The following is a 15,704-nucleotide window of genomic DNA, read 5'->3' on the forward strand; positions in this document are numbered from 1 at the left end:
CTCATTGACAAAAGGCAAAGGAGGAAAAACCCAACACCCAACCCCAACCAACCATTTTTCCCCTGCAGCCGCTGCAACCGTGTCTGCCTGTCCCGCATCGGACTTGTCAGCCACAAACGAGCCTGCAGCTGACGTGGACTTTTACCCCCTCCATAAATCTTCGTCCGTGAAGCCAAGCCAAAGAAGAAGAAAAATGTCTAAATTTAAAAGAAAATTAAATTAACCTTGCCTAATCCCCACTTCTTAAGTTTCTTCCTCAAAACTCTAGTTCAAATCAAATTAAAAAATGCTCCTGGTCACATTATCTCTTGTATTGTTTGCTGACTCTAATGTGAAGTACTTTAGGGGCTTTAAAAACAAAACTTTGTTAAAGATGTGATTAAAAATACAAGCTTTAGCTGATCTTGAACTTGGGTTCAAATATTCATTTTGTGCCTAGTAGAAAAGGAAATATTTAATTTTAGCAACATTGTGAATGAAAATGTGACAAATGTTAGCAATGGGAAGGAAAACAATTAGGCTGTAAAGCAGAGAGGAGGAAATATTGAGATACAGATTCAGTAATTCACAGTTTGGTTGTGCATGCTGTGCCAACAAGTACCTATCTGTCAGGAAAGTGTAGTAGTCCAGTCACTGAAAATAATTGAATGGTATTGCTACAGGATAAATAATTGTTATGGAATCTTTGCATAGTAGCATCACCAGCAGCTTGACCCCTTAAGCACACTATCTCCCCCAGCCATACATAACAGCACATATCTATACATCATTGTTGAAAGAAATCAGTGTCCTGGTTGCTCTTCATGCCTGCCAGAAGGGAGTGTTCCACACAATGTTGAAAGGATGCTTTTTGCAAGAGCTGAAAAATCTGAATGTGTCACTTGCATTGAAAAGTGAAATGGTTATACAGGTTGAGTACCTCTTATCCGAATACCTGAAATCTGAAATGATCCAAAATTCAAAACATTTTTCATCCCTTAAGGTAATACATAATAGATTTCAGAAATTCCAATCAGGGAACGGAATGTAGCAGACATAAACAGTGCATTATTGAGTGTAGATTTTTCAATACATGTCTACTTCATTTAATTTGTGCATATGTAAATATTTGTATTGTCTTGCAAATACATGTACCTTTAAGTCTGAGTGAATGAGTGCACTTCTGCTCCCATGAATTTCGGACAAGGGGTATTCAACCTGCATTGTAAACTTTTCCAAATTAATTACATTCAGAAAATATTAATTCCCTGCTTATGCAGTGAATTGACATTCATAATTTTAGGAGAACACAGTTTTAGTAGATTTCAGATCCTAGTTATTTCAAAGATTAAAATATGCAATACCTTTGAGAGGGATGACTTCAGTTTTCCTACATACTCCCAAACTGTATGGGGTAAAATCCTGCCTCCAATGTGAATTGTGTCAGGCAAATCCTAAAACAGAAAGATAATTAAATAATAATATTTAAAAGATAATTGCTTTCTGCTGCATCCATTTTGTTATATACCATTCGAAATGTACTGAGAGTGTGGGTTAATTCGGTGTAAGTTGGGCGACATGGACTCGTGGGCCAAAATGGACTGTTATCGTGCTGTATGTTTAAATAAAAAAAATTACTGATAACAAACAAAAACTGAATTTACTCCAAAAATTATACAAAGATAAATAATTTATCACTCACTATCAACTGTCAGTGGAGTTGAAGGTTAATTTTATCTGTTAACATGAGCCTTTTGTTGAATACCATTTCAAGTTTGGGAGATGCATTTTGTTCAAAGTTCAAATTTATTGTCATACATGTCATCTTGTATAACACTGAGATTCTTTTTCTTGCAGGCCAGGCAGAATTTTTACTTGAGACAAATAGCGATAGGACACAGGCATTAAAGAATGTTGATAAACTGAAGGACCTTGAGGGTTCAAGCCCATAGTTCCATCGACGTGGCAACACAGGTGGATAGCTTGGTGAAGGCAGCATTATGGATATCTGCTTTTTCCAAGTCAGGGCAAGAATACAAAGAATTTGTATTCAAAACCATGACCAAAACCCCAGGACTTAATGCCTTTGGACAAGGCGAGACAGCTAGTGGGAAAACTCCAACAAGCAAAGTGGTAGATTGCCTTGATAGAGAGATTTTAAAAAGATGCCCTTGGTCCTGGTATACTGCCATAGAGTTATTGCATCTGGCCCACTCCATGTTAAATGCTCAGGGTTCAGAATTGATGTTTCTGGGTGAATACTGGTGGACTCCATAAAATTCTGAAAAATGAGTAAATTCACTTAAATTTGATGACAGTGGGGATGTCAGTGAAGATAAAATTGGACTTCTTGATGGCTATAAAATAGACGAAGGCATTTCAAAAATGGTGTCAGAATTGAAAAGATGCAGTTTGGAGCTATGGGAAAAACAAAACAAGTCAGGATGGCCACTACTTTCAGTTACTTTTTAAATTGTCAGTAGCCATCTCTTTCTTCATTCCAAGTTGAGTAATTTTGTAAGACAGGTTTTCTTTTTAAAAAGCCTGCAGGATGCTTTGAAAATTAAAATGCACCACTTCAGACTAAAATGTAAAATGTTTAACCATGTCAACCCCAATGGAAAATTAAACTATCTTCTGATATACTACTTGCAAATATCAATGCTTGTTAAATTGGAGTTTATTGTTACATCTTTACAGCAAAAGAACAAATGAGGCAACTGAAAATATATATATATTTAAATTTGATGCAGGAACTGTACCTTCATCCCATTCACTTAATACACACCTTGTATGTCCCAAATATAACCAGGATGCACTAAACATCAACTTGCTTATGATGAGGGCGAAATTCAGGTTTCAAGTTCTAAATTCAGGATGGCTCTTGCAAGAATTCTAGAAAAAGCCCTATTTCTCAAGCCCACGATGGACTGAAGATTAAAAGATGAAAACACGTTTTCAATAATCACCTACATTTAAACAATTCAATTTTCCCTGAGCCAGTTCTGCGATATTGCCTAAAAATTACCATTGTATCTTAAAAAAACAGCAGTAAGCATAGACTGAAGCATGTGTACGCATAGTCAAAAAAGAGATGGTGGGCAAAGATGTTCTTACCTCTATAAGATAGTCAATCGATCCAGAGACTGGATAGGCTTTAGTAACAAATTTTGCAACACCATGCATATTGATGAATCCTTTCCAAATTGCATCCAGATGAGAGAGAAACAATGAAGTATCCACTTCCATTTGAGTCTTTGATTCTGAAACCCTATTAATACAAAAATCTGTCAGAACATCTTCAATCAGCACAAACGCAAACTAATATTTTATCCATTTGAAATTAATGGATAAAAAAGTTTGTCCACTGAATCTCCAGAATAGAAAAAACCCCAATTTGATCACCTCTTAAACTTTCTTGAGTAACGACATGCCCAAACTTCTCCTCAAAACCCAGTTATTCTAACCTCTTCATCGTTCTGGTCATTATCTTTCTGTATACAGCCACTGTATACAACCATAGAATAATACAGGTCTGTGCTGAACTATAATGACCTGCATCCCGACCATTGCCCTCCATACCCTCCAATCCAAGTACCTGTCCAAATTCTTCTTAAAAATTAAAATTGAGCCTGCATTCATTACTTCAGCTGGCAGCTTGTTCACACTCCCAGCTCTCTCTTGAGTGAAGAAATTCCCCCTAATGTTCCCTCTAAACCTTTCCCCTTAACTCATGTCCTCTGGTTATCATCTCATCTACTCTCGGTAGGAAAAAGCCGACCTACATTTACTCTGACTGACTATACCCACCCCTCATAATTTTAAATACCTCTGAAATCTCCATTAATTTTTCTACACTCCAGGGAATACTTTAATTATACACAACATGCATCATTTATAAAGCATCAGGTTAATGCACTGTTTTGATTCAAGATCACCCTATTAAAGCAAATTTTATCTAATTGACTTTATTTACTCTCATCAAACATGGAAATGAAAACCACTATTTATTGTCATTCAGGCATCTTCAACTTTTCAGAATATATTTTTTCATGAAAATAATTTTCTTTCCATATACTAGCTGTATATTCCTGCTTGTTTGCCCCCATCTGAGGCATTTTACACTGAACCATCTTAAGTTCTCTACCTAGCCTTTGATTAAATTCAAGTCGTCTCAATCTCTTTAGCTAGTTTTGTGGAACAAGTTTACTCAGTATTGATTCATACAAGAGTCATCACTGGTAACATTCTCTTAAGCCACTACACAGAGATTAGAAGCAGAGAAGGCCCCTTGGCTTCCTCGAACCTTTGTCACCATTCAGTGGCTGAACTGATTATAACCATAACCCCGCATTCCCACCTACCCGTTACCCTTTCACTTTCTTGCTAACGTAGAATCCCATCTACCCCTGCCTAAAAATACTATTCAACTCTTCTTTCGACCATACTCCAAGAGGTTTCAAGACTCAAGACCTCTTGGGAGAAAAAAATAAAAAATAAAGCAGTTACTTCTGCTTTGTAAGATAACCTCTGCTAATTCTTTTTCTGTACCAGAATGTGCAGAAAAATGATCAAGCGCATTATACTTGTTCTTCGTGAATCTATCCTTATTCCCACATTTCTTTCCCAATGTTCTACTGTAATTTTTATCAATATCAAGTTCGCAGTTCTGAATGGCCTTTGCAAAATGCCTTCTGCCTCCTCACCTAACTTTCCAACATAATCTTTACATTTTTCTCATCTCCTCCTTTATGCCTCAATATATGATTCTCATTTCCTTCAGCATAACTGTTGAGACAGTTTTTCACCAAAGTTAATATGCACACTCCAAACTGATGTGATTAGCCCACAGCAAGTTAAGGCATACCACATGGTGTCCAAGCATAAATTTGCAGTGTCTGTTGTCACTGCAGACTACAGAGTTGTGAACTCGTCCTGCACCATCATGGTCATCAGTCTTCACTCCATCGAGGACATCTACAAGAAAGCAGCCTCCATCTGCAAGAACCCTCATCATCCAGGCTATGCCCTTTTCTCACTGCTACTATGGGGAAGGAGGTACAGGAGCCTGAAAATGAACAACCAGCAGTACAAGGACAGCTTCTTCCCCTCCGTCATCAGATTTTGTGAATGGACAATTATTCACGGTCACTACCTCACTTTCTCTTCCATTGCACCACATTATTTTTTAATAATTTATAGCAATTTTGCACTTGTAATGCTGTGGCAAAACAACAAATTTTGTATCATGTTCATGACAATATATTCTGATTCTGAGAGTTCATATTCATTTGGTGAAGAACTGCTTCAATAAGTGACACCAAGCCTAAAATGTTTGTTTTATTGAGATCAGGAATGGGTGAAAAAGTGATTTCCAGATCTTCTTCCTGTTTCTCCATGTTTGTCAGAATCCTCCTGTAATGCGATTTGGGAATTAGAAAATTCCATTCTTCCCAGGGTCAGTTACTGCAAGGCATTTTTAATCAAGCGCAGTGCTTTCAAACAAGTATTCCCTCTGCAAGAAGCATTCCATTTTGTTGTGCATGTTAAATACCTTGCAATTCTATCATCACAGAAAACTGTACACACAGGGGTCCTTCATCTTACCATGTTTGTGTCAGTCACATACCTGTAGCCCTGAAGATATGGCTCTTCAAATGCACATTATGCAGTTTAAAAGCTGTGAAGGATTCTGGCACTCCTATTTTTTGGCAATTGAATGTCCAAATATTACCTTCCAGGTGAGAATGTTTTTCCTCATTCCCTTTTTAGATTTACAATCATTCATTCACCATTAACTGACCCATAATTACTTAGTTTATCCTATTTTTTTTTTTAAAAGCAACAGCACATTAATGCCAGAGAAGCAGTTAGTGCAACGCTATTACAGGGCCAGCGATCATATGACACTGTCTGCAAGGAGATTGTGTTCTCCCTGTGTCTGCATGGGTTTCCTCAGGGTTCTCCAGTTTTCTCACACCCTCTCTAACATATGGGGTTTGTAAGTAGCTTGATGTATTTGGGCAGCACAGCTTGTGGGCGGGAAGGGCCTGTTACCGTGCAGTCCGTACATCCTCCAACCCTACTTATGTGATCAGACAGGATCTAAACATTGCAATTAGGGCTGCCACAATTTCATTGCTTGCCTCATTTTACAAACATAGACTTGTTTATTCTAAGCCTTGCCATTTGTTCGTTTAAAGGATATAAAATTCCTTTACATTTCTTCTTTTACCATGTTTATCCTATCTAATATTTAACCTTTTTCTGCCTTAACAACAATGTCAACACTATCCCACTAATAAACAATCATGTTGTGATTTGAATCATTTTAACAACTCGTCAGAGCAGAGAAATGGGCCCTTTGACCTACCATGCCTATACTGGCTTTTTTTGCACATGTACACCAATTCCATTTTGTCCACTTCAAGTTCATAATCTTCCAGGCTTTGCCTCCTTAAGCCTGTCGATAAATCTGTTAAACATATCGACAGTATCTACACCTGCTCTTCAGCAGAGTCCGGGATAATCAACCAGAAAGCAAGGATCCCTTTTAAAACCCTTTTCTGCCACCTTAAACCCAAGCGCTCATTTTTGATACCCTCTACAATAAAAAAGATTCTGTCCAAATACCCAATCTATGCTTCTTATCATTTTACTGAGGCATTGGAAAGAGGGGTCAGTTTGAGAGTTTAAACAGGTTGATGAAGCAGTCACTGTCCTTGGCCTTGTTCTTGCTTGCACCTCACTTGGTCTCGGTTTTGGTTCTGATTTTCTATTAATTTTGGCTCATCATCTAAGAGTTGAACTTTACCTAAAAGTGTGCAATATCCTTCCCATAGTACAGCAACTATAGCACAAAATCCTGAATGACTGCTTTGTAAGTTTCAACGCAATATCCCTACATTTATATTCTTGCCCCAATCCATGAAGGCAACTAATCAACTGCCTTCTTCACCATCCTATCTACCGGTCATACCACTTCAGGAACTATGGTCTGGAACACCAAGGTCCCTCTATTCATCAACATTTCCTAGTGCCTTGTAACTGTAAATGTTCCATCATTTAACAGAAAAATAGGTAAAGGTTCCATTATTGTCATGTAACATTACATTTAGAATGTAACATACATGAATTCTTTAACTTTGTCTACCATAAGGAAGACAGAATCGCCACTTTGTCCAGCGCCCCTCACTGAAACCTACAACACTTGGTGTTCCTAGGTGGCCTCCCCTCCAAGTACTGACCTGGTGTGAGCCTGCTTAGCTTCCGAGATCAGATAATCTCAGGCGTATTCAGACTATTAGGTTTCATTTATCTCACATCTCCCAAAATCTGAAGATTTAATTTTGAATTTATAATTTTTAATTATAACAGGGAGAATTTCAGGTAGGGGAGACAGAGAAGCCACAGAAAGCTATTCTTGGCACAAGTGGAACAGAAAACTAACTGAGGTAATCTGTAAAATCAATTGGAATTTCTGCCCCAATTTTAAAACTAGAACTTTAAAATACATTTTACATCTCTGGTTGCATCCTTCAGATGTTTTATGTATTGGCAATCCACACATTTTGAAAATGCATAGCCCAAATGCTCCAATGAAAATTAAACGTAAATTCATAGAAGCACCACAAGCTTCTGAATTGAAAGCTTCACACTTCAGTGGTATTATTTATGAAGGCAAGACTGCCATATTATTCTAGTTATATCTGGATAGTTTTCTCCTTACACACCTTACTGTTGATACTGTGTAGTTTTGCTCAGGTGCCGCAGATGGCTTTGAGAGTATAGATTTTGGAACTGCAGGTGTCAAAATGGGTTTTGGCACCTCTTCTTCCATTTTTTTAAGACCGGAAGTTCTCAATGTCCCAGAATTTACTGTTGGAGTTGAGGATAAAGACGACACAGTCTTTGGGATACTCGGTGTATTATGGCTGGATAGTGTGTTGGCCTCAGCTGCTCTAGTCTGATCATTGATTGGTGATGCATAGGAACTGCTGATAGATTTTGAATTGGGCTGTGTAGTAATAACTACATCATCAATTGGTGACTCTTCTGATGCACTGGAAAGAGGTGTCACTTCTTGAGTTAAAACTGGCTGCTCTATCGCTGGTGAAACAGTCAGTGCTCCTTGGTATTGTTCTTGCTGCAGTTTCACATTGGTTCTTGGTTTTGGTTCTGATTTTCTGGCTCCCACTTTTTGCCTCTTATGCAATGGCTCATCGTCTGAGAGTTGAACTTTACCTAAAAAATGTACAAGTCAGCAAATGAAACAACTTCACACATGGTCTTTAAATGCAGTCGATGTTGCTACAATATGTGCATTATCCCTTAAATATATAGTCTGAAGCCTCATCAACTTAATCATTCTATTGTTCACTGGCACTAAATTCATTGTGCCTGAGCAAAATAGCCCCAACTTTCTCAATAATCCCAATAATAACCCAGAGCAAAGTGAGTCCAAATATTCATATAGGCTAGATTACATCCCATAATATATTCATTCTTTTATCCACATTATTTTAAGATTTCTGTGTTTTTGTGGAGGATGTTTGCTATGGTGAGGGAGTGTTAGACTGGAGATCACAGCCTCAGAACACAAAAACATCTCTTTAGAACAGAGATGTGGAGGGATTTCTTTACCTAGAGGGTGGTGAATCTGTGGAGACCATCGTTGGGTAGACTTAAGACTGAGGATCTTGATAAGGAAAAAAAAATAAATCAAGGGTTATGGGAGAAGGCAGAAAAATAGGGTTGAAAAATATAATAAATCTACCATGATGAAATGGCAGGGCAGACGTGATGGGCCAAATGGACTAATTTGGCTCCTGTTTTATGGTCTTTGAAGAGGAAAACCTTACAAGACTGTGGGTGAGGGAGCAGGAAGGAATGGGATTAATAAAATAACCCTTTTAAGAGCCATCAGATGTGACTGATTGAAAAAGCAGATTTTGATGTTGGATATGATGCACCAATTTTATATTGCAAGTGAAAGAGCATCACTGACATAGCCAGTATTTATTGTCTATCTAGCTCATCTGAGATGATGGCCACCTTTTTTTTAATGTCTGCAGTAAAAACACCAATTGTGAATAATAGTTTTAATACAAATGAATGGACTTCAAAATCATTTCAGAAGGAATTAAGAAGTAACACATTGTTGTGGGTCTGGAGTCATGTACAGGCCAAAATGTAGGCATGAGATTCCCCAATATGAATGCAGTAGGTTTACAGTTTACTTACATGTGCTTTTAATTCCAAATACTTATCAACTGAAATTACCCAGATGACAAAGGGATTAGAACTTGAGTCTCTTTCTTAGTAGTCTAATTTTGCAGTATTATAGCCAATTTTCTGCCTTAACCCATAGCATGATGATAATAGAGGAGTAAAACACAAATACTGTGATTGAAGTAAAAACATAATGCTGGAGAAACGCAGCAGGTCAAAACGTGTACTTTATACAGCAAAGATAGATACGTAACCCAAGATGAAGGGCTCAAGCCTGAAACATTGGTTATGTATCTTTATGACCTGCTAAGTTTCTCTAGCATTGTGTTTTTACTGATAATTGAGGAACACAGTTTGTGCTCACAAACCTATTGCCATAAGTAATTTTCATATGTCCCAAGATTTCTCGGAGCTGTTTACCTGTACAGATTCTGCAGTTCAGATCAAACAGGTGGGCTCGATGTTCATTTGTTGTATCTTTAAGCATGCTGCTAAAGATGTCAGGTAGTGGAAGGTTGGTCTTCTGAGCAGGATGGGTATCTTCAAGCTCCTTTAAGGGGATAAACAAATTATAAACATTTTGAAATCTGACGGATAAATGTAACATATTCACATCTAATATTATCTGGTGCACAAATCCAAATTGAAGATAATCAATGTACAGCATGCAACGCAAACAATAATATACACATTTTAGACACATCATTTAAAATGCACTGGAATCAGGTTCCACGGTAGTTTTCAAAAGGGAATTAGAAAAAAAAACCATTTGAAGTGAACAACTTTATAGCAAAAGAGATAAAGTAGAATTAATTGGATTTATCTGCAAACACAACAATGAAAGGCATTTTTGTTGCACTATACCAATATCTGGAAACAAGAACACTTTTGGATGCACATTAATTCTGCCTGCAAATGTAGTACATAGATTGGATGATGTCTCCTAATTGCCAGTGATTCTCCATTAAAAAAAAACCCAGTGCCAATGGAACTGCAATCTTGTTCAAAAATTGTTAGCTTTGCCTGCTGACTTTAGACCATTGTGAACTTTTGAGGCAAAACATATTTTTACCAAGATGGAATTTAAACCCTAATTTGAATAAAGTGAGGTTGCATGCTGGATGTCTGCTCCTATACAGGTCAGGGGATAATTTGCAGAATACTTTCATTCCATTTGCAAAGATGAGCCCAAGTTTCCAGGTGCCTGTCTTACTCCAACTTCTGTGCCTTTGGTTTTAATCTTTCTACCTTCAAAACAGTATTTCACCTCAGACATGCATCCCATAAGAGTGGAATTAAAGGAAAACTGTTATTTGGACACTTTCAATTGTTGTAGATGGAAATATATGACAAAGATCCTCTGCCAACTTGCCCAGCTGCACAGTGCTGATCCAAAAGATCCACCACATTATTCACCATCCCCCCTCCCAACCTCGCCATGCCGTAGATTCTCATGAGATCCAAGATAAAGGGTGCAGTTTCAATATCTCAGGATCAAACTCTAGGTAAAGAACAATGAAATTCACTGGCGCCTCCAGCAAAATCTTTGGCTCAAAGACCAAAACATAAAGCAGGCATCAAACTCAAGGTTCACTGAATAGCAGTGATCCCAATTTTCCTACATGACTCAGAAAAGGGGGTGGTTTGGGGAGAAAGAGAGACAATATAAAAGTTGTCCAGATATCAAAGTATTGAAGAAGTACCACCAATGTGATCTGCGCAAAACCCTCCAAATGCATACATCAGCATTCTCTTTGGGCCAACACAGAACCCCTCATCATGCACAAACAGCTTCAAAAGCCTTATATTTCCATTTTATGTTCCTCTATCCTCTACTAGCAAATTCAAATTACATTCATCCCCCCCCCCCCCACCCCCACATTTACACTTGCCCACACTCTCCTTTCTTGCCCAATTTTTATGCAAGTAAAATTGGGATGGGATTTCAGAGACATTGTCAGCCTAGCAGTGCATCAAAAGAAAAATCAAAAATAGGTTGTAAAAGGAGGCAAACGGCCTTCTTCCATCACCTTTCTATCAAAGCTCAGCAAAAACACGCGTAGGAACTTCACTCATTACCAATATACCTTAAGATAGCATAAGGTAATTTAAGGGGAAAAAAAACCATGCTTAACTGTTTCAAAAGAGAAAAATCAGTAAAAAGAAAAGATGCATGGAAAAAATCCACAGACAAGTTTGATTAAAGAACAGCAGAAAGAGCAGAAATAAAACAAAATTATGATCAACAGCCACAGCTCAATAAATCCCACTGCAAATTTATCACACTATAAATGTTTTTGTTCAATACCAAGTTCAAATGAAAGTTGAACGTGAAATCTAATGGAAGTCAAACTTGATTGTAATTCTCCATCATTACTGGTGAATGAAACACATCGCGAAGTTCATCATGGTTACTTTTTACTGAACTGGCCAATTCTAGTTTAGAATTATCAAGGCACAATGCGACTGTTGTAATTTGTATACAATTTCTTTGAGTTACTTTCGTTTACAATTGTTATATTGCCTTCATACTAATTGCATAATACAAAGGGGACCCAATTTTATATAAGGATAAATCTTTTAAGATCATTATGCTCTGGTAAGTCCCTAGCAACTTACTTACACAATCAGAGCTCTGGTAGTTAGTGTATACATGAAAATGTTTATTCAAGTGATAATGACCTCATCCCAAAACGAATTCAGTGTCATCAGTCTTGTTTGTGTTGAATATTCTAAATGTATTTCAAAATTCATTAAGGGAACTATGCTCCAAAATAATGTTATCCTCTATATATTTGTTTTAAAAAAATATTTTAATGTGCTCTATAAAAATGTGTTCTGATTTTTGGCACTATTCGCATGTTGGTTTGATCAGCTTGATTTAACAATCAGTAGTGTGAAAGGGTAAGATGTCCATTATAATAACTCTCTCATCAAGATCATACCCGGGAACCTTTAGTTTTTCTTTCATACTACCTATTACATTCAATTTGTATTGAACATCCAAAGGGGAACATTAGAAAAGGTTTCAGATATGAGGTCCAATTTACAGTATTCTCAATTGCCTAAGCAAGTCTTCTTCAAAAAAGTTGTTTTAGACATGAGTGCATACACTAACTTTTATTTTTTTCCCCAAGGTGGATGTTTATACTCTATTTGAGCAGATGCATACACTACTAAGAGATGTCCCACTTTAGGAGGTGTGAATGAGTCAACAATGTCGTGTTATGTGCAAGTCATCGGGTCAAGTTTCCTCCCTTGAGGTCATTTAGAGAGCCAGTCAGAATTTTAAAATAATCCAGCATGTTATCAATTTTTCAAGGACTTCCCCTAATGACTAGATTATCATTACTATAGTAATGCATTTTGCAGGCAAATCCTCTAAGTTCTGGGGTGACCTAGTTTCTGACCACAATGTGGGAGGAATAAATATCTTCCACAAGTAGGTGGTAGCTTCTTTCATTACTTGCCAAAAAAGTCTCTACCAGTGGAGACAAGATGAATGCAACTTTGACTAACACTGTAACATTTTACTTTTAAAATACAAATTTATCCTCTATTGAGAATTTTTAAAAATCATTCCAGGACACAATATTTTAGTCATGACGTATCTGTCATGTAGGTCATGTGTTGCTTTTTGCAGGTTTATGATTATTTCTACTATACAAGGTCAAATCATTTCTTAGATCACACACAGGATCTTTAAAAGGTAGAGATAGTGTTCCTGTTAATACTCCCATTATTTAACTACTTCCCAATCCTCTGAGTCTAGAGTTCAGGATGCAAACAATTTTACTTGATTTTCAATTATAGGTGAAATTCTATATGTAACCTAAATTTCTGTCTTGTAAGCTAGGTATTTAAGGGTCTGCTTTGATGGTGCCTTTTCTTCTCTTGCATTCTCACAAAAACTGATTTCCTTGGAGATTAGTGACACGAAAATATTTAACTTCACTTTTAAAATATGATTTTTTTTTTAAAGTGCGAGAGTAACAAATGTAGGAATAGTATTTGTCAAAGTATCCTGCCCATTTTGGCAATTGCCCATGAATAGTTTTCAAAAGTTCTGTGGTGCCTTGCGTAATGATCCATAGCCATCTCGACGAAGCACTGCTCTTCATATAGAAGCAGGTTACATACTCTTCCGTGTCCTGGCAGCAGTGAAACATTTGCAGTCAAGGACAGCCACTTCTGCATGATAAAAATTTCATTGCTTATTCCGTGGAAAAGAAACATCAGCCAGAGAAAAAAGTAGAAACCAAATTGAATGGTAAAGTTCCATGAAGTAGAGAGTTGAATGTAACGCAGAGATTCTTCATCTCCATGCAGGCCAAAATGCTTAGGACGAACAAGTATTACATCCACTCCAATTAATGTAACCCTTGCATAATCAAATCAACACACCTCATGAAATTTTTAGATACTTGTGGTTGTCCATCCATAAATTATAGCTGCAAACTTCAACATTAATGACATAATTGATGGAATATCTTGTATAGGGATTGACAGAAGATAATGAGCGCAAAAATTAAATTAAAAAAATCTCCAAATAGAAGGCAGGTAGCTACACAACCATATCCTAACAAATGAGAAATATTCATTGCCAAATGTGCTCATAGTAACTGTAATGTGGTAATTGCCACACAGCTTAATTTGATTTGTAATGGAAGCACGTTTCATGAATTCTTACTGGTCTTAACTGGGCCAGTGGCTAATGGTCAGAGGTGAAGCAAATTACCTGCCTAGCCTGTCCATCTGTGGTAATCCTTCACAAGAGGAAAAGGTGACACTAAAGTTCCCAACAACCAGACTTCAAAACAAATTTCAGTAGATTTTTGTACAAAGAAAATGCTTAAAATCTAATATTAAAGACTTACTTGCAGTTTTGATGGTTCTGATTACATGTGCAGTAACTCTAGCCAGGGCTCAATGGCCTTTCTATGACAGCATTAGGGGAGGGGCAAATACCAGCATTAAGCTGTGCCCCAAGCACTCAAAGAGGCTTAACTATAGCCTTTTTACACCAAGGTCATGACAGCAAATCTCTTGTCATTTTCCTCTCAACAATATTGCAGACGAGCATGTTGTCAACTGAGGCTCTGGAGGATGATCTGGTGTGGAGTTGCATTTAATAACTGGGTATGTGAATTCACTTACACTAAATGTGCATTCAGTAGCCATTTATTAGGCAGAGATAACAATTTTTTTTGTCTTTTGCCAATTCACTGTGCTCATGTAATTTAAAGAAAGAATGGGCAGTCCACCCAGTTATAGAATGCAATTGGCTGATCAGGTCGACACCTTGTTTGCAGATCCTTGATGTAGTTTGTGTGCAATAAAAATCTGCAAACAAAACAGCATTACATTTGACATTTGAAATGGTGTTTCTCGGAAGAGGATGCATTTTGGATTTTAAAGTGCAATTATCAAAACTTCAGCTACTGTAGAATTCATCCTGATATGAACTAATGTCTTCTTCTGGAGGGACTTCAATCAACTTCTGGACAAGAATGTAATGAAATGGCACACCTTTCTACCATCAATACTGGTTTCTGAAGAACTTCCCAAAGTGCATTGCTCAAGGTCTTAATTTTTTTGCTATAATTTCAGTGCCAAAACTTTATTTTAATTCTGCTGGCATTCAACTGCCACAGGGGTAGAAAGACTAAGATGCAGCAACAGAATTTTACCATTTGGTCCATTGAGTCTGCTCCACCATTCAAATCATGGCTGATGCATTTTTCCTCAATCCCATTCATTCGGCTTTCTTCATATAACCTTTGACATCCTCACTAATCAATAACTTAACCTCCTTTAAATCGACCCAATAACTTGACTTCCATACCATCTATGGCAACAAACTCCACAAATTCACTATCCTCTGCTGAAGAAACTTCTCATTTCTGTTCTAAAGGGGTGCCCCTCGATTCAGAAATTGTGTCTCACTATCCTACCACTGGAAACATCTTCTCCACATCCATTTGTTAGTAATGAAGTGAAAGGGGTAATCTAAAGTGGAATAATTATAAAATCTGAGCGTATTATATTTTTGTTCTCAGCTAGTTTTAAGAAAGTGCAAGAATGCTGCTCTGGGCCCTTACCACACAGATGAAACTCATTTGGACAGATCAGGGATATTGCAACATAGCAAAGAAACAGGTCTTTGGCCCATTGATCACGATGCCAATTTAAATTGCATATCTACCTGCACATGATCTATATTCGTTAACCTGCCTGTTTATGTGTTTTTCACAATGCCGCTTAATCATCACGATCGTATCTGATTTTGCAACTTCCCCGGACAGCACATTCCAGATATCTACCACACTCCAGATATCTACCACACTCCAGATATCTACCACACTCCAGATATCTACCGCACTCCAGATATCTACCACACTCCAGATATCTACCACACTCCAGATATCTACCACACTCCAGATATCTACCACACTCCAGATATCTACCACACTCCAGATATCTACCACTCCAGA

At 37.4% G+C, this 15,704-nt stretch overlaps 1 protein-coding gene across 11 annotated transcripts in view; it reads right to left on the reverse strand.

Annotated features, from left to right (window-relative positions):
* The window catches only part of LOC138735878 (death-inducer obliterator 1-like), a 144,722-nt gene that overhangs the window by 18,127 nt on the left and 110,891 nt on the right, over positions 1-15,704 (reverse strand). For all 11 annotated transcript variants that reach the window (XM_069884428.1, XM_069884430.1, XM_069884426.1 and 8 more), the window contains 4 exons: positions 9,631-9,760; positions 7,713-8,223; positions 3,097-3,250; positions 1,344-1,433 (listed from right to left, as the gene is read on the reverse strand). In XM_069884428.1, coding sequence (XP_069740529.1) covers positions 1,344-1,433; positions 3,097-3,250; positions 7,713-8,223; positions 9,631-9,760 — 885 coding nt within the window. The remainder of the gene's footprint in view (positions 1-1,343; positions 1,434-3,096; positions 3,251-7,712; positions 8,224-9,630; positions 9,761-15,704) is intronic.

The sequence above is a fragment of the Narcine bancroftii genome, chromosome 6 (assembly GCF_036971445.1).
Source record: "Narcine bancroftii isolate sNarBan1 chromosome 6, sNarBan1.hap1, whole genome shotgun sequence".
Taxonomy (NCBI): domain Eukaryota; kingdom Metazoa; phylum Chordata; class Chondrichthyes; order Torpediniformes; family Narcinidae; genus Narcine; species Narcine bancroftii.